This window comes from Epinephelus lanceolatus, chromosome 23 (assembly GCF_041903045.1).
Source record: "Epinephelus lanceolatus isolate andai-2023 chromosome 23, ASM4190304v1, whole genome shotgun sequence".
NCBI classification, from domain to species: domain Eukaryota; kingdom Metazoa; phylum Chordata; class Actinopteri; order Perciformes; family Serranidae; genus Epinephelus; species Epinephelus lanceolatus.
The window spans coordinates 4,766,341-4,792,074 of NC_135756.1; the positions used below are offsets into that span (position 1 = coordinate 4,766,341).

General features: G+C 41.0%; 1 protein-coding gene across 5 annotated transcripts in view; it reads left to right on the forward strand.

Moving 5' to 3' along the window:
• Positions 1-25,734, forward strand: part of abcc9 (ATP-binding cassette, sub-family C (CFTR/MRP), member 9) — a 107,518-nt gene that overhangs the window by 25,215 nt on the left and 56,569 nt on the right. For all 5 annotated transcript variants that reach the window (XR_004500984.2, XR_013490369.1, XM_033615042.2 and 2 more), the window contains 8 exons: positions 1,093-1,248; positions 1,363-1,497; positions 3,443-3,605; positions 3,778-3,818; positions 4,853-4,995; positions 5,300-5,408; positions 12,964-13,071; positions 22,481-22,553. Coding sequence is in view for 3 of the 5 variants with exons in the window: in XM_033615042.2 (XP_033470933.2) it covers positions 1,093-1,248; positions 1,363-1,497; positions 3,443-3,605; positions 3,778-3,818; positions 4,853-4,995; positions 5,300-5,408; positions 12,964-13,071; positions 22,481-22,553 (928 nt within the window). In the remaining 2 variants the exon portion in view is untranslated. The remainder of the gene's footprint in view (positions 1-1,092; positions 1,249-1,362; positions 1,498-3,442; positions 3,606-3,777; positions 3,819-4,852; positions 4,996-5,299; positions 5,409-12,963; positions 13,072-22,480; positions 22,554-25,734) is intronic.

Below are 25,734 nucleotides of genomic sequence, written 5' to 3' on the forward strand. Positions count from 1 at the left end.
GTAGGGCTTAGGAGGATTATTCAGTGAGCGCTGATCCCTTTTTTTTTTTTTTTTTATTAGAGCACAAACTTCTTGTGTTTATTTGAATTCACTTTGAGCCTGGAATTTCCCAAATCTCCCACCCTTAGATTTGGATTTGCTTTCACTGTATTTTTAAAAAACATGTGAATCTTAGGGACTTTCTTTATGCAGTCCCTTGTGCTCTTATGCAATGTGAACCTTTAAATGTGCATCAGGTAATACAAACATTTGAATGTGTGTGTGTTATCATTAAACAGAACATGTTAGGTTATATGTGTGTTTCTTCAGTGTGTGAATACAATGTGAGCTCATAACTTTGTATTGTGAACACTTTGACATGTATAACAATGCTTTAACACATATAGATGCATCTCAATCAGTTTTATAGGAACTTATACATAAGACATGGTTATATGGTGGTTATGTGGCTTTTGTTTCTTAATCAACTTATGCATTATAACACTTTTACTTGATTAGGGATTAACTTTTACACTACAAATGCAGCGTTATATTTCTACATGAAATAATGAATGGTCACAGAGTGTCCAGAGTGCGCTCTGCCACTCTGAGAGTGTGGTGCTCTGGATAACCCAACAGTACATTCAGACAGCGCTCTGAATTTATGAACAGTCCAGTTTGCGTCAGAGTGCGCTCCGACACTCAGAATGAGTATTTCTGAACGCACCACTCACATCATCTTCATCCATTGTCTAAAACAAGCCAACAGAACTTGCTAGCTAGCGTTGGCTATGTCTGTGGAGACTTGTTTTGCCTCCAGCTAAGCCCCGCCCACCAAAAAAGGTCTTACTGTTTACTAACAGTAAAAGGGTCTATGGATAAGTTCCTCATACATCCCCACTTCAAAAAATCCAAACTATCCTTTTAAATTAAACCCCAGGATACAACTACTGCCACTGACTATAAAAACTGGTCCATAATCTTCTGCTGATAAAATATAAGATCATATTTCTGTGAAATTACTTTGTAACATGAATGCAGCATCATATCCATCATGACAGATTTATTGCCTCAACATTAAGAGTAACTGCACACGTCTATTTCATTAACCAGGCGATGATTTACAACAAGATCCTGCGTCTGTCCACCTCCAACATGTCCATGGGAGAGATGACACTGGGGCAGATCAACAACCTGGTTGCCATAGAGACCAACCAGCTGATGTGGTTCCTCTTCCTCTGCCCCAACCTGTGGGCCATGCCTGTGCAGGTAGGATGAACGGGACCTCTGTACATCAGTGACTGTATTTAATGTTCTCCAGTGATGTTTCAGTAAAGACTTTACCACCATCTCTCTCTGTGTGTTTTATTTCTTTGTCTGCAGATTGTGATGGGAGTGATCCTGCTCTACTATTTGTTGGGCTGCAGTGCTTTGGTTGGAGCAGCTGTCATAGTTCTGCTGGCTCCAGTCCAGTATCACATCGCTACCAAGCTGGCAGACACACAAAAGAGCACACTAGTAAGCAGTTTACTTATATAACTCTTTGCTTTGAAATACAATTTATTTCCTGCAGATTTCTTTGCAGATTTATTAAGAAAACAACAAGAAAATCATTTAATTATTTTACAATTTTTAACTACTTTGGTCTTCAGTGTTAGTTCAATATTTATGGAAGCCAAGAACGACCATGCTTACAATCAGCTTTTTTTATTTTATTTTATTTTACATTTATTTTACCAGGTTAGTCCCATTGAGATCAATGATCTCATTTTCAAGGGAGACCTGGCCAAAACAGCAGCAGCAAAAAAAGTTACAGACAAGACACAACACAACAAATACATTAAAAGTAGTATGAATCCAGGATAACATTAAAATACCTACAGACAATGACAAGAACCAACTGATGTATTTATCATTGAGGTTATCAGAACTTTAAAATCAGGCAGCGGGATAAGGCTCCCAAGATTCAGGTCTTTTTGAAGGCTGTTCCAGGTAAGAGGAGCCGAGCACTTAAAGGCCTTTTTTCCCAGTTCAGTCCTTACATATGGTACAGACAATAGGACAACATCTTGCGATCTCAAGCTGTAGCTACCACCAGCTTTCTGAACAATCAAAGAGCAAATATAAGAAGGGAGCATGCCTAGCATGGCTTTATAGATAAACAGGTACCAGTGACTGAGCCTTCGCATAATCAGTGAGGGCCAGCCAATCCTGGAATACAGAGTACAGTGATGAGTCAATACTGCACAGTTTGTGACAAATCTCAGAGCACTGTGATACGCAGTGTCCAACATCCTCAAACAATGGGCTGGAGTGTTCATATATAAAATATCACCATAATCAAGAAGTGGTAAAAAGGTTGCAGAAATTAGTTTCTTTCTGGCCTCAAAGGAGAAACAGCTCTTGTTTCTAAAATAAAACCCTAATTTCAACCTCAGCTTTTTAAGAAGATTATTCCCCTGAGGTTTAAAAGATAGGCAGTTGTCTATCCATATGCCCAGATATTTATAACAGGACACAATCTCTAGTTTCTTTCCTTGAGTTGTAACAATATCTAAGGTGTTGTCAGGTTTTGACCTGTTTGAAAACAACATTACCTTAGTTTTGTCAGGATTTAAAAGCAATTTTAGTTGAAAAAGCTGAGTCTGGATGATACTAAAAACAGTCTTCAATTTGGCAAGGGCCTCCATGATGGAGGGGGCAGCACAGTATACCACTGTATCATCTGCATAAAAATGAAAATTAGCTCCACCCACATTATGACCCAAATTATTAATATAAATAGAAAATAACGCCGGACCTAACACAGAACCCTGCGGTACACCATTACAAATGTTTAACCATTCAGAGGTGAGCCCATCAAATTGAACACACTGCGACCTTTCTGACAGATCACAGTTGGTTCACAGACCAACCCAGAGCCTGATCAGAAATACCAATGTTAGACAATCTTTTTTTTTAGGTTAATTTATGATTGATTCCTTGGAATAACAAGATACCTTCTGTCAGGAACACTCATTTATTGAAACAAATGGAAATACAGTTATGTTTGGCACTGAGGGCTCCGCTCTTGAGGTGCTGCCCGGATAAGACAAGCAGCATGCTAAGCCAAAACGGAAAACACAATGCAGAAACCCCCAGGTATACAAGAGAGGGCCCAAGCAAGAAAAAAAATACCATTTAACCTTAATGCCATGTTAAGACTCTGAATTAGAAAGATGGTGGCTCGGGTTGTGGAGGTAAAGCTTTGCCACCAGCAGCAGCAGCAGTAGCAACAGCAGCAGTGCGTGGCAGGGATCAGTGAGTAGGAAGCCATATTTAAATGGACCGCCTTGTGAAGGAATGGGCTGTGATCAATGTGAGACTGATAAGAAACAATGATCCATAATGGATGGCCGTTCTCGGCTTCACTAAATACGGCACAGATTATCACATCATTTTTACTCTCTGTTGCCTCGTTTAGGAACACTCAACAGATCGTCTGAAAAAGACCACAGAGATTTTAAAGGGCATAAAGCTGCTGAAGCTGTACGCCTGGGAGAACATCTTCTGTGACAGCGTGGAGGACACTAGAGGCAAAGAGCTCACGAGTCTTAAGACCTTCGCCTTCTACACATCCATGTCCAGTAAGATGAATTGCATATAGTTGCATATAGATAGTATTTACCGGGGTCAGTAAAAAGACAAGACTGCCAGTTTTTTCCTTCATGTATTTTGACTTCAGTCCCATTTATTAATGTATAATCACTGTTTTCTGCTTCACCTGACACAACACACTTGTTTTCTGTCTCTGTGCAGTCTTCATGAACGCTGCTATCCCCATCGCTGCCGTTCTTGCGGTAAGACAATTTTACCACACATTTTTTACCACATTTATACAGTATGGATGTCCAGCCAGTGTTGATGGTAAAGGCACTCGATGTATTGACTGAGTTCTCATCTAAAATTCATTGTTTTAAATGTAGACACGTAGCAGGTGTGCCAGAGTGATGCAGTCGTGGTGCACACACGTCCCTGAGTGCCTGTTTTTCAGGGCAGGTGGCTGTGCCCTGAGATAAACAAAGTTGAACTTTTAGAATGCAGCAGTGCACCGCATGTCATGTGACGAGGAACAACCAATCACAGCGGACAGATATCTTTCCCTTCTTCCATAAATATCAGTCTATGAAGTTGATCATTTTAGTGCAGCGCTGCCAGAGCTTTATATCTGTCCCACAGACGATATTTTTGGCCTAATACACATGTACAAAACAGCGCCTGGAAGAAGATCAGCTCTGCACTCAGGGTTTCTGGTAATTAGGCTGTGATATGGTGCTGGTTATGGTCGCTTAGCAACCTGAGATGCAACCTGCCTCCGCGCCCTTGAAAGTTGGCACGGAGAAGGCACAAGAAAAGCGCCCAGCACCAAACCTCACATTTTCCAGGCGGTTTAAGACACAGCATGTGTTTGGCCCCTTAAGAAGTGAGTGGGTGAGAGTGTGTGTGTGTCTGTGTGTGTGTGTGTGTGTGTGTGTGTGTAGAAGCACTTTGTCACGACATTCTTAGGAGTTCTTACACTCTGATACTGTTTTAATACCAGATACTTGTTTTATTATATTTTGTTTTCATGTTTTAATGTGTGTCTTGTCTTCACAACAAATTTCTTATTGGGTATTAAACCTTGACCCTTGTTTTGGCTGATAAAGTAGTAGCTATAGGCTTGTGTGCAATGCATTCTGGTATATGTAGGCTTCTTGGTCTGACTGGACGTCCATAAAAGATGGTGAATTTTCCCTTTAAATGTCCTACGTGTGTTTTTTTCTGTTCTTTTTAAACCATAATAATATCTGCCAATATCAACAAGGGTTAGTAAAGTTACAATCTTGTCTTGTAGACGTTTGTGACGCATCACTTCCTCAATAAAGTCGGTCCCACTCCTTCTGAGGCCTTCGCAGCTCTGGCGTTGTTCCACATCCTGGTCACCCCTCTGTTCCTGCTCTCCACTGTGGTCAGATTTGCCGTCAAGGCTCTGGTCAGGTGAGTGTTTGTAAATAAATGATTCTTCTTACTGTGCTTTGTGTTGTATTTGTCATTGTAAAGAGTGTTACTGCTGAGGCCATGTGGTAATGCTGTGCTGGCTGAGGGAGAAGGAGATGTGGAGATGACTAAACAAGGAAGACAAACTGGATGAGGTTCCTGCGGTAAATCTAATTAAAGGAACATGGAGGAAACCTGACAGCAGCGAGGAGAAACTCTAAACTCCCGAGAGATTACTGGTATTGGTATCGTCACAATCACACTTATTCATGGACTGAATGTGTATGTGTGTGTGTGTTCGCAGTGTCCAGAAGCTCGGTGAGTTTCTTCAGAGTGACGAAATTGGAGACGACTGCTGGAGAAACGGAGACATGTCTCTTTCCATGGAAGCAGGAAAGAAACACCTGGGAGTGGTGAGTGTTAATGAAACCAGATCAATCAATAAAACTGATCATCGACAAGGGAAATGGAACATATGTTTTGATTTTATAGAAAGGCACACTGCACTTTCTGTACAGTCTGGATGGTATTTTTGTTGTTGTAACCATCATTGCCATTTTGTTTGAACATATAAATACCAACATCAGTGCTGATATCTGCAGCACCATGATAAATACAGCAAATGGTCAGACAGCCATTTTTGTATCCAAATTATTTAAACCACCGTTTTAGTGCTTTGATTGATGATAGACGGGGTCGTAGGTGAAGATGAAGTATGTGGGATCACATCTATGTTAAGTAAAGGAGCTTAAAGTTTGTCCATATAGCTCCAAAAATTTGCCTTAATTCAACAGTTTGTACGATATCCTGCAAATTAGCACTGCACAACTGACGTAACATTCTTCCTGTAAAGTTATGTATTTAACTTTAAGTTACTGTGGTTAGGTTTAGGAAAAGAAACATGGTGACAACGTACACACAGTCTGAACACTGGTCTCCAGGGGAAAGTCCGGTGTTTTTTGACCCATCCACCACCCCAACCTGCCTCCTTACCGGACCGCTCAGGACCGCTTCCTTCTTTACTTCTGTCAGTGCATTGGTCATGTGATCGCACATGGGTTTTTATGGGCGTCTAAACTGTGCCAAAACTGACCATATTGAGCTCTCATAGTTTTGTGGCATTGTTTACCGTACAGGATGTCAGCTAATTTACAGTTGCCACCAGTGGTCGAATTGAGGGGGGATGAGGGGGGATGCATGTGGTAACGTGTTTTTCCGAGCCATCTTTAAATGCACCATGAGTAGACTGCGCCAGGCGGCATACACATGCTGTCGTGTTGTTGAGTAATGCTCTTGCATGTAGATAATGTTAGCTAAATGATGACTAATTAATAGAAGCCAATATATCAAGTTAAGCTAGTTAACAAGAACACTAATGTTATTGTTACCTATGTTAAATCGCTTGGTAGCTAGTTTCATGCTAGGATAAACCCACTTCTCCTTAATTTCTGCGCAGAACTTGTGCTCACTATTGCTTTGCATGTATTTGTTTAACTTTTATTGCCACAATATAAAGAGCAGGGTCAAGGAGGAGACAGTGGACCAGAGGCCAGCAAGGGTGATCATGCAGGGTTCTCATAGGTGAGGAGAGATTATAACTGGCTGAGAGAAAATATCTAGAGCATAAAAGTGACTTTGAGGTTAATTTCCACAGCTATCACCACTACTATTCCTAATTCTATTACTAAATTTTGCTTTGCACATTTATTATCTATATTATTGCAATAGATAGAAGAGGGACAGGGAGAAACCAGGCAGGTATCAGGACAGGGACCTGACAGCATCACCAAAGGCTTCATAGGTAAGGAGAAATTATAACTGGCTAAGGAAATGTCTATAGGATATAGGGCTGTCAAAATTGCTCAAAAATGACGTTCGGATATTCCTTCTAAAAATAACTCATAGGTTCGAACCATTCAAATTTTTTTTTTTTTTCGCATTATGTCCACAAGAGGGCAAACTAATACAAGGAAACATACTTGTATATGTATTAATACAAGGAAACATAACTACTTGTAGGTATTTTTATTTCAACATAAACGTCTTTGAAAACATACCTACACATTAAAACACAAAACAATTATCTATAACATTACTTTAGAAATGACCGCGGACCTCTCGCTTGCCCCCCCCCCCCGACCCGTCAGGCCACACCGCTCACGGAAGCACTGCGAAGAGCCTCGAAGCACCTCGAAGCGAAGCCAATTTCCTTTCGGCGCCCACGTTAACCGATTGTGTCATCCTCCACACTGGCTGCGCCGCGCAGCTCCGTGGCCGGCTTTGGTCTATTTTCTGCGCAAGCCGCGAGCAAATGTGTCAAGCCGGGTGACGGAGACAACAGCTGGGAGCAGAAACACTTGTCGACCAGCATGGAGAAATGTGCGTCTGATGTGAACGGAAGTGCTTCGGCTCGTGCGGGAATGCGCTGCGCTTTGCAGCACCTCCGCGGGCGGTGTGGCCTTATGCAGTGCTTTCAGTGCAGCGGCCCAGGCCAACGCCCACTCGCAAAGAGGACAGCTGCGGTGGTGTTTTTTTTTTCCTCCACAATCGAATATCAATTTTCACATTCGAAGGTCCGATTTTTTTTCAAATTCGAATTTAAATTCAAATTTAGAATATTCGTTGACAGCCCGAATAGAACAAGAGCGACTCTAAGATTAATTTTCACAGCTATTTCAGAACTACTCTTATTTATACTCTAAAATGTTTTTGTCTGTACTGCAATAGCAATACTACTGCATTATTTGTTTTTAAAGGCAGCGGGTATAGGTCATGCCATTTTTCTTTATCTTGATTAATTTTGCACATCTGTGCTATCATATTTGATGATATGTGCACGCAAAAAAATCAAAGCTACATTGGATCCCCCTTGTTAAAAATTAACAATTCGACCACTGGTTGCCACCAATTACTAACATGATGCTAATGTGTAGTTGGGGCCATTCTTACGAAGGTAATAAAATTATAACACAGAGGCTCCATAGTCTGAGACAAAAGGGCAAACTCTTTTTTGGTTGGTAAAATTAACAAAGTGTAGCCAAGGAGCTTGTACTAAATGAGGAATTATACCCTCCTAACTGGGATTTTTTGCTCAGTGACCAGGAATGGCAAAACGACCAGGAAGTCAAACTTTGTTTCAGAAAGCTCTATGTCAGAACATAATTAGACCTGACTTCAATGAACCTGCAGCAAAGATTTTTTTACTCAGCTCAGGTCTGAGCTCTTCTTTAGACATCTCATTTAATGACTTCTGAGTAATGACAAGCTCCAAACTGTAAAAAATCCAAACATTTATCTTGTATTTAAAACAGATCGTGTGAACAAAGCACACTGAAGGTGCCAGGAAGTGGCTTTAACGTGCTGAGTTTAACAGCCAGAGTTTCTTCCTGGACAAGAGCTTTGGATCAATGAGGTGCGCTAGACGACACGGCACACATTCCTTCCGTGTTACTCCAGGTAACTCGTGTTCCATTATGGCAACTGGTGGCTTTAGTAACAGGGTGTTAAGGGATGTTGTATAACATCATCTCTGCTGCTGACTCCTACTATGGAAACCCTAACGAGCACTGAGCAGATCCTCAGAGGAATATTCATGTATTTAGACAGTGGTGTGCTCGGGAACTGCCCATTGGTCCGACATTCCATTGTTCCGACCATATTAAACCCGTTGTTCCGAAGTCCCGTTGTTCCGAAATCATTATGATGCCCTGTGGTTAAGGTCTGGTTAGGTTTAGGCACAAAAACCACTTGGTTAGGGTTAGGAAAAGATCATGGTGTGGGTTAAAATGAAAAAGAAAGTGGCAAACACATAAGCCGTGAGCCTGCTTCGCCTCAAGCCTTTCCCAGCTGACCCAGAGCCTGTCGCCGCACACCATCAAGGTAGAAATACGCCCGCCGGGAGCTGTTCAGCACCGCAGACCGTTCGACTAATGGGATGTCCGACCAATGGGCTGTCGGACCAATGACATGGACCTGGTGTGCTCACAGTGAGACGGCTTATCTAAATTTAGGTGATAAAAAAACTAAGCTTTTAATAGAAAACTGGTGTTTCTTCTAGAGCAACATTTAAAGGTACACTACGCAGGATTGTCGGTTACTGTTTTAAACCTTACACCAGACCAGTGAAATCTTGACAACTTAAGACCTTTCTGGTCGACTGACATTTGGTCGACTATCAGAGGGCAGCTCTATAACGTGGTTGGTTTGGTTTTGGTTGAATATAAAAGTTTGTATAAAAACTGTCATCAAACATCTAACTCCTTCATTGCTCGTTAGATAGTCCGATTCTGTATCTATCTGAAGAGTTAAAGAAATACCCTGATCCCAAACTTAAATCCTGCTGTGTGTAACTGCTCAGTCTGACTCTGCCCCAGACTGCATGTGCAGACATTTTGCAGCTGACATGCAGCACAAACCACAAGTCAGAGCTCAAGTTCAAGGTTCAGATGTTATTTAATGTTACTCACATCTCAAAAACAACATGTCATTTTGGTTCAGGGTGGGCTGGGATTAGTTAGTTATTCAGTTTCTACACTGAACAGCAAAGTGAACAGTCAAAATATCCACTTATTCACATGGCATTTGGCAGAGTTCATATGGAGTGATTTTACCATTAGGTGTTCACTGATAATTTATGTCATGTTGTTTCCTTAGGACTAGTTGTTATGTTTTTAAAGGCTGCGGGGGTCTAACAGAACACCACCACCCAGTGAAGTGCAGCCAGACTTTAATCTGGTGTGTGTCTGAGGTTTCAGTCGACTCAGTCACATGGTGACTATTATGTTGCAGAGGGATTAACACTGTTTGTGTCTGTAGTGGGCAGTCAGACCACAGAGCTGAGTGACTCACAGAGCTCTGGAGAGGTTTAATGGTTTTCACATATAATGGATTATTTCTTTAAATGTATTATTCACTAACTCAGTGCAGCAGTTTATAGTATCAGGGTAATGTACGCTACTTAGATGTAAACAGTTAAACTGGGTTCAAGCCACGTTTTTTAGTCATACTGATAGTCGTTGTGCCTCCACGCCATGCAATGCAATAGCTGAGTCCGGAGACATGCCTTTGGGTTGTCCGTCTGTCCTTCTGTCCGTATGCCTGTGTGTCCCATTTTTGTGAATGCAATATCTCAAGAACATCTCACGGGAATTTCGGGAAGTTTGGCACAAATGTCCACTCAAACTCAACAATAAACATTAGTTTTTGTTGGTCATACATCAAAGGTCAAAGTCATCCTGACCTTGTCTTATGTCTTGTCTTATTCTCATGAACGTGTTATCTCAAGAACGCCTTGAGAGATTTTTTTTTTTTTAAATTTGGGACAGGCACCTACTTGGAATTAAGGATGAGCATAGAACTTAATTTGATTTTGGATTTTTTCAGAGGCCAAGGTTACCATGACCTTGCATCTGTCTTATTCTTGTGAATGCAATATCTCAAGAACATCTTGAGGGAACTGCTTCCAATTTGGCACAAACATCCACACTGAGTCAAGGATTACTTGATTTGAAGTCGGAGGTTGAACTTCAAGGACACTGTGACCTTGTCCGTAGCATCTCATGAATGCAGTATTAATTAAGAACACCTTGAGAGAATTTCTTTGATAGCCTGATTAGAATGTCATGGTAAAAAGTCAAGGTCACTGTAACTTTGCATTCTTGTGAAAGTGGTATCTCAAGAACACCTTGAAGAAATTTCTTTAAATTTGGCACAAATTTGGCTCACTTGAAAACAAAGATGAACTTTGAACGTAATTAGATTTCGGTGTTCAAAGGTCGAGGTCACTGTGACCCTGCATCCATCTCATTCTTGTGAATGCAATATCTCAAGAACAGCTCAGGGAAATTTCTTTGGCACAAAGGACTCAAGGATGAACTGATGAGAATGTGGTGGTCAAAGGTCAAGATCGCTGTGACCTTGTGCCCGTCTCATTTCATGAACACGATATCTCAAGTAGGCCTTGAGGGAATTTCCTCAAATTTGGCACAAACATCCACTTGGACTCAATGATGAAGAATTTTGTGGTCAAAGGTCAAAGTTCAAGGTTACTGTGACCTTGCAAAACTTATTTTTGGCCCTAACTCAAGAATTTATACACCAGCTACGACAAAACTTCACACAGATGTCTAACAGGGTAAAATGATGAAGTGATGACATTTTATATCCAAAAGTCCAAAGATCAACTTCACTGTGGCGTCATAATGTTCTGCAAAACACTTTTAGGCCATAATTAAACATCATGACTCAGGAACAGAAGGAGAGACGTTTGGGCTGAATTGGTGCCTCTAAACTTCTGTGTCCACCTTTAAACTTTGCTGATTGTATAGATCTTCTCTTCTTTTGGGGGTAAGATGTGTGTGAAGCCTCCATGTTTTCACAGACATGGATGTAAACTGTCAGAGAAACATGACATGTTTGTGGAGCCATACAGCCACGAGGCAGTAATTTTAGTTTTCATTATTTGATCACTTCTACACAACGTTAAAGCTCCATTTGCAGCTATTTAGTTGCAGTTGCATTATTATGTTCCTTTTATGAAGCCATTACAAACTCAAAGTGGTCACTCTTTTTGTTTGGTCCCAGGATATGTGGGAGCTAAGTGGCCTCTGCCGTGGTGTTATTGGACTGTGCTCTCCATAAGATTACTAAATCAATCTCACAGTGTGGCAATAATGTGACTCTCTGTGACCTAATGTGTCCTCTGCTTTGCGATCAGTTCTTCTGCCAGCTACATCATTTACCCATTTATCCCTGAATCAAGTATACATGTAAAAGCATCACTTCCTTTATTCTGGAAGCCTTTTCTGAGGAAAGAGCAATAACAGAGGGGATGTTGGGAACAGCAAATGTAGACGTTTTCATGTTCTTTATATACTGCAGGTTGTGTTTAATTAGTCACATTAATAGTGAGACCAAGTGATGTCAGTCAGTTTGTTGGGTCCTGACAACCAGTCAGATTGTTGTGAAATTTTGTATTAATATTCATGGTCTCCAGAGGATGATTCCTGGTGATTTTGTTGACTCCCTGAGCTTTCATCTAGCTCGAAAGTTTCCTCATGAGCAGCACTTTGGTCATTGACAAGGTAACATTAAGGGAAATGGACATACACATTTGTTGTAGACATTCATTGTCCTTACAGGATGAATCTCAATGTCTTTAGTTAACCTCTGATCTTTCCTTTATAGCAGCAGCATCATCAGGCAACAGTTTCCACTTGCACACAAGAAATATCAAAATCTAATATGTACATTACCATGAATTCTTTAAGAATATTCATACTCCCCAGATGAATGGTTTATGTTTTGTTTATTTACATTTTAGCCCTGCAACTGGTAGTATCTTTCTTGAACTTCTTGTTAACACTTTCCTTGTCAGAGTTTTATTTTTAAGTTTCCAGCCATCGGCAGCATTTTTGATCATATTCACTAATCTTTCAAGACCCACGATATACTTTGTTTGATGACCTTGCATCCGTCTTATTCTTGTGAAAGCAATATCTCAAGAACATCTTGAGGGAACTGCTTCCAGTTTATTACAACTCGACTTCCGTACCCTGACTACTCCCTCAGATGTTTGCCCCAGGCGTCAGATGACATGTGGAAAGTGACATTATGCTACGTGACATAGCCAGCGTGACCTTTAGCCTCATGTAACAGCAGAGATTCTTTGTGATGTTGGTGTGAATATCTGTTATGTTGCAGTATTACAAAGATAATAGGACTTCACATGAAGTACAAAGACCCTGATGTTGAGTATGTTTGTATAAAGTGTGTCTGGATAAGAAGAACAGAGTAATGTGCGAGCAGTGGGATTGAACCCTCTGGGGCAGCATCCTCTAGACTCATATCAGAGGGAACCCCTGCGCTGCTTCTTCTTCTCCCCAGGGAATTAAAGCAGATACAGGAAGGTCTCAAGTTTATTAGTTAATGCTAACTTCAAATCTCTCTCTCTTTTAATATCCCCTCAAGACCAAAGCCATCAACAGGAAGCAGCCAATGCGCTACCAGATGGACCACTACGAGCAGCCGACCAGGCGACAGATGAGGCCCACGGAGACAGAGGATGTGGCTGTAAAGGTCAGGGTCAAAGTTCACGTGTTGGGGAATGGTCAAAGGGGGGTGAGGACAGAAAAGGAGTATGAACTCTCAAAGACACCAGGGACATAACAGCCGGTGTCCAAGGTTAATGTTATGTAGATTTTAGAGGTTTAGGTCTTAAACATTTTGTTTGGAGTTCAGGAAAGACACTGCCAGTTGAATTTTCCTGTTAGCAGGATATTGTCTGGTCCAGTCAGTAACAATGGAGAGGTCTTTTATGGCATGGTACTGCGGTTTCCTCCAAAGATTTGGAAGAGAGGCAGAACCAGCTCTATAAAAGTAGAAATCTTTGTTGTGGTTTCTGTGTGAGAGAACTGAGACAGGCGGTAAGAGGCAGGAGTGATAACTCCGCTCTCCAGACTTCTGCCTGGCACTTTAACAGTCCTCTCATAGTGATAAAGCTTAACCAGACCTTCAGGGAGAGACAAGTTTAGTAAACAGAGAGATGAGTTGCCAGTGTGAAGCAAGATGAGACAGAAGAGGGGGCATTTAACAGAAATGAAATATTCTGAGAAAGAAATTAACATAAGAAGATATATCCAGGATGTCAAACTGACTCAGCAGCAACAACAGGTTAAAAAGACAAAGATAGTTAGAAGCTAAAGCCAAACTATAGGCTACAGATCACAGTGTAAAAGTGAACCACCACATCACTGCTGATCGCCACACAAGACAATGAACATAAAGGGAAACTTTGCTGATATTGAACCAGCTGTGTGGCATCGCAGTGTGTGCAGATGAACAGTGTTTGCAAGCCACTGGATAGGCTTGGGACTCCAGGGGATGCCAAACAACTTTCATCTGCACACACTGCGATGACACACAGCTGATTGAATATCAGCAAAGTTTCTCTCCTTCCCTTCACTGGTTCCTGTACAGCAGGGTCGGTCTTTGTTTCACTGTTATAATCATTACAAAGCAAAAGCAGCATGTGTGTACATTCAGTAGGCTATATCTTCAGTAGCTAGCTAGCTAACCCTACACTTTTCAGGGTTTGATTTTGGTTTTGGAACAGGGAAGAAACGTGTATCTTTTTCCAACCTCTCCAGTTAACGAGTATCATTAATACACGACATGCCCCAGGCACAACATTTAGCTCCAAATCCACAAAACCAGCCTGAAAATGAAGGAAATCTGAAATGATGGAGCACAGCTGTGTTGTTGTCGGACCCTGGTCTGAGCCGGCCTGATGCTAGGATATGATTGGCCAGCCTGCATCTGGGGACGGGACTTAGCATCATTATTTTGACATAGCTACTCATTATTTTAACATACCAAGGGCCCGTCCCAATATCCCCCCTTGGCCCTACCCCTAGATTTGCGTGTTGCTGCGAGGGGTAGGGGTGTCCCAATTTCTTTTTGCGTGTATGGGTAGGGGGCATAACGAGGGGTAGTGGGTATGAAACTAGCCCTTCTGAGCGAGGGATTTCAGATGCTGACTTGCCAGCAAGGGGTAGACGTCACCATGGTTACCACCAAGCAAGAGACGGGGATAAAAGGTTTTATTGCTATTCATGATGTCTAGATTGGAGTTGACAGAAAGCTAGTCAGCTAGCTAACATTACCGTTGTCCGGTTGCTTGTTAGCTAGCTAGCTAGCTAGCTCACACTATCTGGCGTCTGTCATCTGTCCTGTTTTTCAAAATTGTCGGATTTTTCACAGTACGATAACACGCCAGCTAGTATAACTATGCTGCCTCGTAATGTTAGCTGGTTAGCTAGCTAGCAGAAGTCCCCTGTTGTATATCTTATTACTCTGATGGTATGTTAGTAGCAAGCATAATAGTAGCTAATGTTACCGTTATGTTGTAGATGGCTTGCGGCTTCCTGTTTAAAATAGATAGGTATGCGTGAATGTAACCGATGTGGCGTCCCAATTCCTAGAGAAAGATTTCAACCCCTACCCCTCGTTGCTTCATTTCAAGGGCCAAGGGATAGTGGGCAAGGGCTAGGGGATTGGGATTGGGCCCAAGACATTATTTTCAGTTACTAAGTCAATATCATGAAAGTTTTTCATTATAATGCCTTGCAGGGCCTTTTTTTCATCACAGTGACATCTGTATAAGGAGCATTTTGATACCCGATTCTAAGTCTTTTTTCTTATGATATATCATTTGCTGCCATTTTTAGTATTTTTTGTTTACAGTACAACTATTCCTTGACAAACTGTACACACCTCAAGAGTGGAAAATATGGGGCGTCGGTGGCTTAGTGGTAGAGCAGGCGCCCCATGTACAAGGCTGTTGCCGCAGCAGCCCGGGCTCGAGTCCAGCCTGTGGCCCTTTGCTGCATGTCTCTCCCTCTCTTTCTCCCTCCCCCCTTCACGCTTCACTGTCCTGTCGATTAAAGGCAAAAAATGCCCTAAAAAAATATCTAAAAAAAAAAAAGAGTGGAAAATATCATCAAAACACCTCCTGATACAGAGCATTAACTCTGATGCAGCTAAATCACACTGGCACACAAATAATGTCAACACCAACACTAGTTTACCTGCTGTATGCCAGCTGTAATCACACTGACAGTCACACTTTCAAATGTGTTTTGAATGAGAGTTAATACTGGACATATAAACCAAAATCTCATTAGACAGATGATCAGTGATGATCTGACAGTACTAGGGATGTCCCGATCCGATCGGCGCCGATCACGTTATTTTTAGAAAATCGGAATCTGTAATAAAAGATCGGAGGAATCAAAACAACAACGATGGCCAGGTTTTTCATCTGTGTTGTTCACTGTTGCCTCCACTTTCCAATGTATAAAGTGTGGCGATCCTGTATATTTTATAAATATATTTTTTTTATAAGACAGTCAGCTGATGGCTTGCTGACCTCCAGACACTGAGGTACCTCCAGACACGCTCACCGGTGTTATCAGCCAGTGGGATGGCTCGATCAGCTGAGCCCAGGTAGACCGGCCCCTACATTATGCCGCTCCTGGCAGTATGGCGAGAGTGAGAAATGAGCCAGAAGTCCTCCACGTATTCGGCCTACCACGGCATTTTTACACTGCTCAAAGCCAGCAGAATAGGTGCGCTTCCCTGTGGAATATCATCCATCCGGCCACCGGCCTCAACTCAGAGATTCCGCCATGGATATCAAGGGATCCTACAGAGCCTCCACGCCGGAGCGTTACGGCATTCACACAGGGTCCCGTGAGTTGGCAAAAGCCGGAGGTTACTTTCCGTTTCATTATTCCTTATTTGGAATGTTCGGACCGGGTTGATTTATTGTTATGAAACTGAACTGAGTCAGAGCCAACAGTGGATTTTCTTTACCTACTTGGTTGCCGGAAAACCTGGGGTGGAGTTTTCTTATGTTTAGCGAACTGTGTGGTTTGAACTGTACCTGTTTTATGGTTTATGGTTTCGTTGTGGGGTTTGACTGAGTAAAAGAAAAATATTTGTTTCATGTGTCAAATCGCTAAAAAAGATATAGGCCTATTTTGGTTATTGAAGACAAGAAGATATTGACTTGGTTTACATTTTGTGCCGCTGAACCACCGATAAGCTTTTTGGATACTATTTTAATAAAAAACAAACCTTATGGGACAACTTGGATGCATTCTTTTTTTTTCTTTCTTAATGCTTTGCAAAGTATCGGATTGGACTTGGTATGGGACTCGGTTTCAAAATAAAGGACTCAGTATCGGATTGGATGCAAAAAAATCAGATCGGGACATCCCTAGACAGTACACATCGTTCATCCTACTGACATTTCTGTATTTATTACAGAACCACGTCTTGCATCATTCATTCCTATGAGGTCATTATCACTCACACATACATAGACACGTAGGAGCTGCTCCCTTAATACCATCATTTATTTAACTCCATCAACAGCTGTTTCATATCTGGACTGTTTGTACATCCATGGGTCATTTGTGGGTGCGTGCATTCATACATGTGACGTGCGTGTGTGTACATGTGTGTGTGTGGACTCTCAGGAAGTGTAGGATTCACACGAGAATTCGTTGCCCCTTAAAGGGCCTTGTGAACGTGTCCAAAATTTTCTCAGCCCCTCTGTGAAGGCTGCTCTTCCTGTCTCATCCCTGCGGAGTGACGCTACCGACCAGACGGTGGTCCGTTAATTAGAAGGAGAGAGATCAGGGTTTTCCATCCTGAACACGGTCTTTGTTAGTGTAGGATTTATCAGCTCATCAGTTTAAGTATTGAATTAAAATAAATCACTTTTCTCACACATTACATGGGACAAAAGTATGTGGACACTCAAATATACACTTACAAATGTAGTTCCAGAATCATGTGTATTAATACGCTGCTGTAACAGCTGCTAATCTGCTGGTTTTCCACCAGTTCCAGTTCATCCCAAAGGTGTTTGATGGGATTGGAGTCAGAGCTCTATGCAGCCTGCTCAAGCTCTGCTACACCAGTCAGTTTTATTTATGTAGCCCGATATCGCAATTAACAAATTTGCCTTTTACGTCACAAAATGGGCTTCACATTCTGTCTATCATGTGACACCCTCTGTCCGCAGATCCTCTGTTCAGATAAGGAAAAACTTTCCCACAAAAACTTAATTGGGAACATTATTTATATATCAGAAGCTGATTTCATTTGTGACATCCCAAATTCAGGGTGGTATAGCCATGAGTGAGCTTACACCACCGGGTATCCAAGGCTTAGCTTCTGAGATCAGACGAGATCAGGCGTATTCAGCAAGAGTCAGTTCATCACCTGCCGGGCGCCCTTCTGTGCGGAGTTTGCATGTTCTCCCTGTGTCAGTGTGGGTTTCCTCCAGGTGCTCCAGCTTCCTCCCACAGTCCAAAGACATGCAGGTTAATTGGTGACTCTAAATTGTCTGTAGGTGTACATGTGAGTGTGAATGGTTGTCTGTCTCTATGTGTCAGCCCTGTGATAGTCTGCTGACCTGTCCAGGGTGAACCCTGCCTCTCACCCAGTGTCAGCTGGGATAGGCTCCAGCACCCTGTGACCCCTAATAGGACAAGCGGTTATGGAAAATGAATGAATGAATCCCAATTGGAAAAAAGTGTAATGAATAAGATGTCCCTGGTTATAAACACTCGCATAAACACTCATGATTTAAATGGGTGCTGTTCCCCTTTAACTGTTGCAGTGTTGTATTTTCCAAACCATAAATCCACAGAGGAATAGGATGAGACTTGTTTTCATTTTGTGGTGATTTCATATGTGAAACTGATGTCAGTTTATCTTCCTATCTGGTATTAAAAGTACCACTTCCTGTAGTTTCTTACTTTCTGTTTTGAATAACTTATTTTCATGTTTCATTCCCCATTTTACAAATCTCTCCACTTCCGCTCTCCCTTCCTCCCGTCATTTTTTCATGATAGTATCTGATCTTGCGCTCCCTTTTTGTGCCTTATCTCACTTTTGACAGACTTAACTGCTTTTCTCAGTAGCCATGACACCAATCTGTGATTTCTGACATGTTTGTGTATCAGTTGATTTAAGTATGGTGCTGGGGAACTTCTACATTTTAAGATGTACCCACGATATCTGATGACATACTGATTTATCACATCCCACCCCAAATGTCTAAACCACTGAACACAAACTGAAACACGAGTTTTAAATGCTAATTGAATATCTGCTTACCAAGGAAGATGTTTTTATTCTTCTTTTTATGTCTTTTGGGATCCGTGTCGTGGGGAGAAAGGAACAGTGGAGGAAAGGCTGGGGGGGTGATTGTCAGATAAAATAAACATAAGATAAACAAATAAATGCAACAGATGGGAGGAATGTAAACAGAGCGGTGGCAGGAAGCAGGGTGATAGATCACTGAACAGGGATTAGATTTGAAGGCATGTTACATCTTGCTCTGCCGCTGGACAGAAATCTCTTTCTCTGTGACATTTAATGCAGTGAAAGACTCATGAAGATTGTCCACTATATATCTTGTTCATTTTAGGTGGAGGTGGAATTTAGTCGAGTCATCTAGAAACTCACCAAAAATAGGACACAACTTTTACTTGTACAAACAGTTGAGACTTAAGATCTCAATTTTTTTGTCGTTGCTTACTTTTTTTTAGTGAGGAAACGACATACCACTGGAAAATCCCAAGACATATTTTCTGTGTTTGAGACAAAATATTTACTTTCAGCATGATGTATTAGAAAACATTGGAACAAATATCTAATGTGGATGTAGATGGTCAGTAATCAAAGTTTGGATTTGTTTACGTGCTTTTGGCTGTGAAACGTGCTGAGTAGATTCATTCCTTCCTTAATGTGAGCTTTTTAAAATTTATTTGACAGCAATTTGGATGCACCGTTATACTTGGAGAAATCAAGCACTAGTTCAAGGTTTTCACAGAGGTTTGATATCCAGTGTTTTCTATCACATGCTTATGCCTTTAAATGTAACCACACAGACCTTTCCCACAGCTAGTCGTGGGAATTTACAGGATTTTATTGACACCAATGTCATTAGCGATTTGTCTTATTGGTCTGTTTTTTTATGGATTCCCTTATTGATTCTAGATCAAGTTTCTTTGTGGAAAAAAGGAGGCCTACACAAGCTATATCGGCAGTCTGTCATTATCTAAAATAAATAATAATAAAGTATTTGAATTGCATTCGTTTTCATTGAGGTTCTCTTAGTCAAAGAAGAAGTCTGCTCAGCCTGCCTGCGTGGTGCTACACTTGTCAACCACATGGCACCCCTGGAATTTAAACCCATGTTGCGTGGAAAGATTTTTTAGCATATTGCTTTTGTTTCCACCTTGACTTGAAGCAGTAATTTACAGACATTACAAACTGCAGCACTGCTGTCATCTTTGTTGTAAAATAAAACCTTCCAACTGTTTCTTCCTCTCTGCCATGACTCCTCCTTGTTGCTGGTTTCCAGCAGCATTGACAAGTGTGATGTCATTGTTTTGCAATGCCCAACTGACAGAAAAAAATGCTGGAACTGATAAGCTTGGAGATGTATGATTGCAATGAGTGGACAATCTGGAACCAGTTCTCAACTTGGAACTGGCTCTCAATTCCCATCCCTGCATACAGCGCACATTTGAAGTGACCAACGACATTAAAGATCTCCTCCACTCAAAAAAATGTGCTTAGGAGGAGAATCTTTGAAAATGAGTTGTGGAAAACAGATCAGAAATAAATAAATAATAAAGCAGAGTATTTTTGTTTTATGTCTGAAAGCATGTGTTGAGTTGATCTTTGACAGTGGCTGGATTAGATGTCCAAGTAAGACAGCATGAACAGCAGAAAGTATTTGGCACTGGTATCCCTAAATGTTAATGCAGCCACTAGGGTTGGGAATCTCTCTGTGATAGACGATTCGATATGTATCTAGATACACGGGTTACGATACGATTCAAAAACAATATATTTTTAATACAGAACGATTCGATACAGTGTAGGAACGATACGATTCGATACGATTCTATGGTTAACATTTGTTGATGTAGACATTAATCATACATTATAAAATAAAGAAGCCAATTCTATAAAAGTGACATTCTTACATTATTTTCAAATTTGTAAAAGACCACATCCCCAAGCATTGTTGCTGTATGGCACCGGCAAAAATAAAATAAAAAGACAAACAACAACAAAATCACACAATGTCTGTGTTTTTGTATGTATCTTATATGGACTTGAGTCTGGAATAAAGTTTATCATAACGCTGTACAATATAAGCATAAAGCAGAATAAAACAATAACATGCAGTGTAGGGGCAGAATCTGACATCTCCTGTTATTAGCTGATATCATGGACTGTGATGACTAGCAGCTTATCACTGACAGCATGTCAGACTATTTCTCTGTGTTTGCTACACTCTGTCATTTATAAAAAGATAAATCACTTTTCTATAGTACATCAATGATATTTCAATGGAATAAATTACTTATTGACTTATTCATACTTCAAAAACAGCATCAATAAGTGATTAACATAGGGGGGATCAAAATAAAATAAATAAATAAAATCAAAATCAACCAGCCACCCTCCTCCCCTGACAAGTAAATGTGAACGGCTTGTTTCTCCTCTGACACGTCACATACCTGTGTGCTGCCAGGGCTCGCCTGGTATTTCTGGGCAGTCATGACACCAACAAAGACTTCTTGGACCTGGAGCCGGGCTTGCGGGTCGCCGGTAAGCCGTTATCATGCGCCGCCGTATTTGACAGGAATACGTATTTCTGTCTGTGTCCCCGCATTCAACCCACAACCGGCAGGATTCGCCTTTAGTTTCTGCTGCGGCTTGGCAGCTCCCTGGTTTATCCAACCAGCATTAGCTTCTGTTCCTCAGCTCCACCGGTCAAGCTGGTGCTGATGTTTACATCCATTATTGTTGTCAGTAATGCCTGCTACGGAGCATGCCGCCGGCTCTCGTGTTGTTTTCGAGATGCAAACTGTTAAAGTCAGTCAACCGATTGCTAGTCTCGCGATACCCAAATCCGTGACTGTACAATCGATTCATCTAAGGATTCATGGCTGATTCGTATCAATTGAGGAGGCTGCTACCGACACAGCCGTATCTCTCGCTTGTCAAACCGGATATCTGGTCGTATCGGTTAATCGTTCCCAACCCTAGCAGCCACCATTGGAGTTTGGACATTGACTGGAAATATAAATCTCAGTGTCGTCAGCGTAAAAATGGACACTAACTGTCAATTAACAACAGAGCCTCTGAACCTCAAAAAAATCTAATTTTTGCAAAACCTTTATAAAGTTTAAGTTTAATACAGTTGGCTTAAAAACAACATCAATGAGCTGGAAAGGGATTTGTGGTTTAGTGAAATTAAACCTGATCGGTTATTGCAGATCTGATGAGGTTCTTTACATCTGACTCGTGGGTCTAAAGCTAAAGGTTGTTGTATCCTGTAAAGTTTGTGAGGCCTTTGGACTTTTATAAATAAAACTGACTTGACTTTATTTGGCTTTAGGATATTTTATTCTGGTATAATTATACTATTTGCCCTGTTATGAATACAGCAGTGAGCATGGATCAGGGCTTTGGTGGGAGTCCTCAGACTGACTGCAGCACCTGTCCGTCTTGTGTAATTGTGTTTTTATTTCTCAGCCAACATTCAGATGAACTCTCCAAAACCTGTAAAATGGGTCACAGGATGACATCTGTCATCAGTCCCATATACCATGAGCACAGTATGTGTTCCCCATTGTGTAATACAGTTATCACAGCAGCGTTCACACTAGTGAACTCAAAGTCAGGATGTAAAATGGGTCATGAGTTTTACTGTGAGGGGTCCACACATAACAGGAAAACAGCATGTAGTCATGTGTTTCACAGTGAGTGAGACATTCACTGCAGAGAATAAAATAATCCATGACATTACTTATGATAAATTTTTAATGTATCTTTTTTTTTTTGCATTGAATCTCTCTTCATCTCTCTTTTTGTTTTTGTTCAGGTGAGCAATGGATTCTTCACGTGGGGAAGCAACCTGTCCACGCTGTCAGACATCAACATCCGCATCCCCACAGGTAGGACCGATCATTTCACCACACAATAAGTTGCGTACAGCCAAGCTTAGATTCACTGATTCATCAGGAATTGATTATATATATTTTAAAGATTTAGTAATATCACATAGCCCAATAAAGTTGCCAACAGATTCAGTGAATTTGATAAAAATAAATGCAAGTAAGGTCCTTATGTCTAGAAAAAATGAACAATAAGCATATGTATTTGTAGGAGAAGTACCTTCTGAAAATGGAAATAATTGATCGTAATAAAATTGTATTTAAAAAAGAAAAAAGTACGAAGGCATTTTATTGTAATAAACATCTTTATATTTCATTTTTCTAAATCAAGTTTGTTCCAACAAAGTCTTACTACAGGGTTCATACTGACATTACAACGTAAAATTTCAATTGAATTTTTAAGCTTTGAATTTTTTCTTTTTCTCTAAGGACTTCACTCAAAGTGAATGATTCATTTTCAAATATGAATTTCATTTAACGTAAATTAAATATGAAAATGTGATCTATGTTTCTTATGCCTCCGCGACGTTGATAGTTGTGGCTGGAGGCATTATTACTTCAGGTTGTCCATCTATTCTGTTCTTGTGAACATGATATCTCAAGAACATCTTGAGGGAGTTTCTTCTCAAACATCCACTTGGACTCAATGATGAATTATTTAGAATTTGGTGGTCCAAGTTCAAAGGGCATGATTTCTGCATCTCCTAAAATAAAAAATCAGTGCACACTGGTAGATGTTGTTGTGGAGAGCCGCCACACTTAACTGAATGTGTGGGAAACCCTGATGTCAATAGCTTGATTAATGCAGTAAACATAATCACGACCAAGTGTTGTAATTTTAGAAGCTCCAACAGCTGTTCTCTTCTGGGGTTGCCCAAAAAGACCGCCAGTATGATGACACCAGCTGCCTATGAATTTGTTAAGAGTGGCCGTGTTCTCAACTAGTTTTCTAGGTTATAAATCACTTTAGAGTTTCTTAATTTAGTTTCTACTCATTGGATTAAGTGGTGAAATTGATGCTGCAGGAACTCTGTTAAAATGTGAATGAAACACACAGACCTGCTGTAAGTGTTACTGTAACGCTGCAGCGATGTCACTGAAATACCAGGTCCCAGGAGGTCAGGTCACACTGAGGACGCTGCCAACAGATGGACGTGTAGTGTATCACGCACTCGCTCACACACACACACTTGCATCTTCTCCTGGGAAGTGACCCGTTTGCGATCCCAGTCACTCTACTACTACGACAAACGGGATTTGTTTTCCTGCCAAGTTCTGGTGTGGTGTTATTCAGAGAACCTGTAGCGTGTTCCTGTTCCTGTATCTCTGTGTAAATCAAGTCGAGTCTTTCATAACGAGGACTTTTCAGAGTGAGGACGTATTGGCTGTTCCTCATGTCTTCAAGGAACTATTTTAGTCTCAGAACTTAAGTTAGACTTGGAGTAGAGTTACGTTTAGAGTTGACGGTAAAGGGATAGCTTGGATTTTTTAAAGTGTGGTTGTATGAGGTACTTGTACACGGTCAGTGTATTACTGACAGTAGATGGCGCCACTGTGGACGTGGGCAGCAGCAAAACATATTTTAGCCACATAAAAAAATCAGTGTCAGTTTAAGTTTACGCTATACTAAGAATATTTGTACTGCTTTACCTCGCCATCAGACATATCGCTCTGTTTAAAGCCACCAGACTCCACTGACTAAAACATTAATTCAGTTAGGACTACTTTAGCCAAAGAAAAGTTTATTTTCCTGAGCGAAAAAAAAAAAAGTCCAAAAAAGTTAATAACTTACAAATTATGGCGAAAAGGTAGTTTCTTGCAACCCTAGAATTAAGATAAAAATATTCACAAACGAAAAAACACTGGTTGATTATAAGTAGTGTTTAACTTTTGATTTTTAACACTAAAAATTAAAACCCTCGGCGCGCACTGCAGTGCAAGCAGACAGATGCGCTACTCAGAGCAGCATGTGTCACTGACACCAGACTCAGAGCTCAGTGGACCAGTGGAAAATGTCACCATCAGCATAATATTTTACATCAATAAAATCTATTTTATCATTATTTTGAGTCACATTGTTGAAAGAATGTGGTCGTCTGTGTTCAAGCAGGATAATAGGTCTCCATTCACTGCACGTCGGGCTTTCTATTTCCTTGTCAGAGATGTTTTCTTTTTTAATTACATGATAGCTGTTCTCCCTTAACTCACCAGTAAAGAATACCTTTGTCCATTTCAAATAACCCGTGGCAGTAATAATATCCCTGTTCTCTGATTTACTGTGAAACTTTTTTAGGCAATTCATGCAACAATCAGACCAGATGACTTCTTTACTCTGCCTAATGGGGCCGGCCTTTATTTGTCAACCAACCAAAAACAATCAATCAATTAAAAACACAAACTGGAACTGGAACATGAAATCTTACATGCCTAACAGACATTGCTTCTCGTTCTTTGAGTTTACATTAGTCTCGCCACCATACAATCAGAGATCTCCGCCTTCTGATAGTCTGGGAACGCTCCTTTCTAAAGTGTGTTTAACACACCGGAGAAAACAGCCGGCAACAAAGCAACGCCTCTTGCATTTTTGAAAAGGACACGCCCTCCCGGAAATGTGCGCTCCCCCTTTTCTCGTCCACAAGGAAACAAACACACAGAGAGCTTGAAAATGAATGCCGAGAGATTTAACTCTGTTTTATGAAACGTGTGCTCAGTCCACAAGATTGTGGAAATGAAGGACTTACAGCGACTTTGTTTAAAACTTTTAACGCAGTTGGACTATGTTTAGGAGCACAAGAGTTCAGCGAGCCACCGAAGGACCGCCCTGCGGATTTACTATTGGTTCTGCAACGTAGGGAGTTTTTTTAAACTCTGAAATTGTATCCGCCCATCTAAACACAAAATCAGGGAGAAAGTCATCAGTCTTTAGTTAAGCAAAGCGTCTAAAGACTGACTTGTGAGTCTAGTTTACATATGGCCAAAGGGGGAAAAAAACAACCGTCAACGGACGGCATGATTAGTGTTGCGTTCAGGGTCCCCCAAAAAAATGGGAGAAAAAAAGGCTGAATATTCAAAAAAATAATTTTTTCACAATCGAATCCTGTGCCATCGAACAAAGCTTCGAATTTTTTGGGTCAGTCCTAAATCCCACGTGTAAGGGGCTAGCCATAAGGTTGTTGTTTTC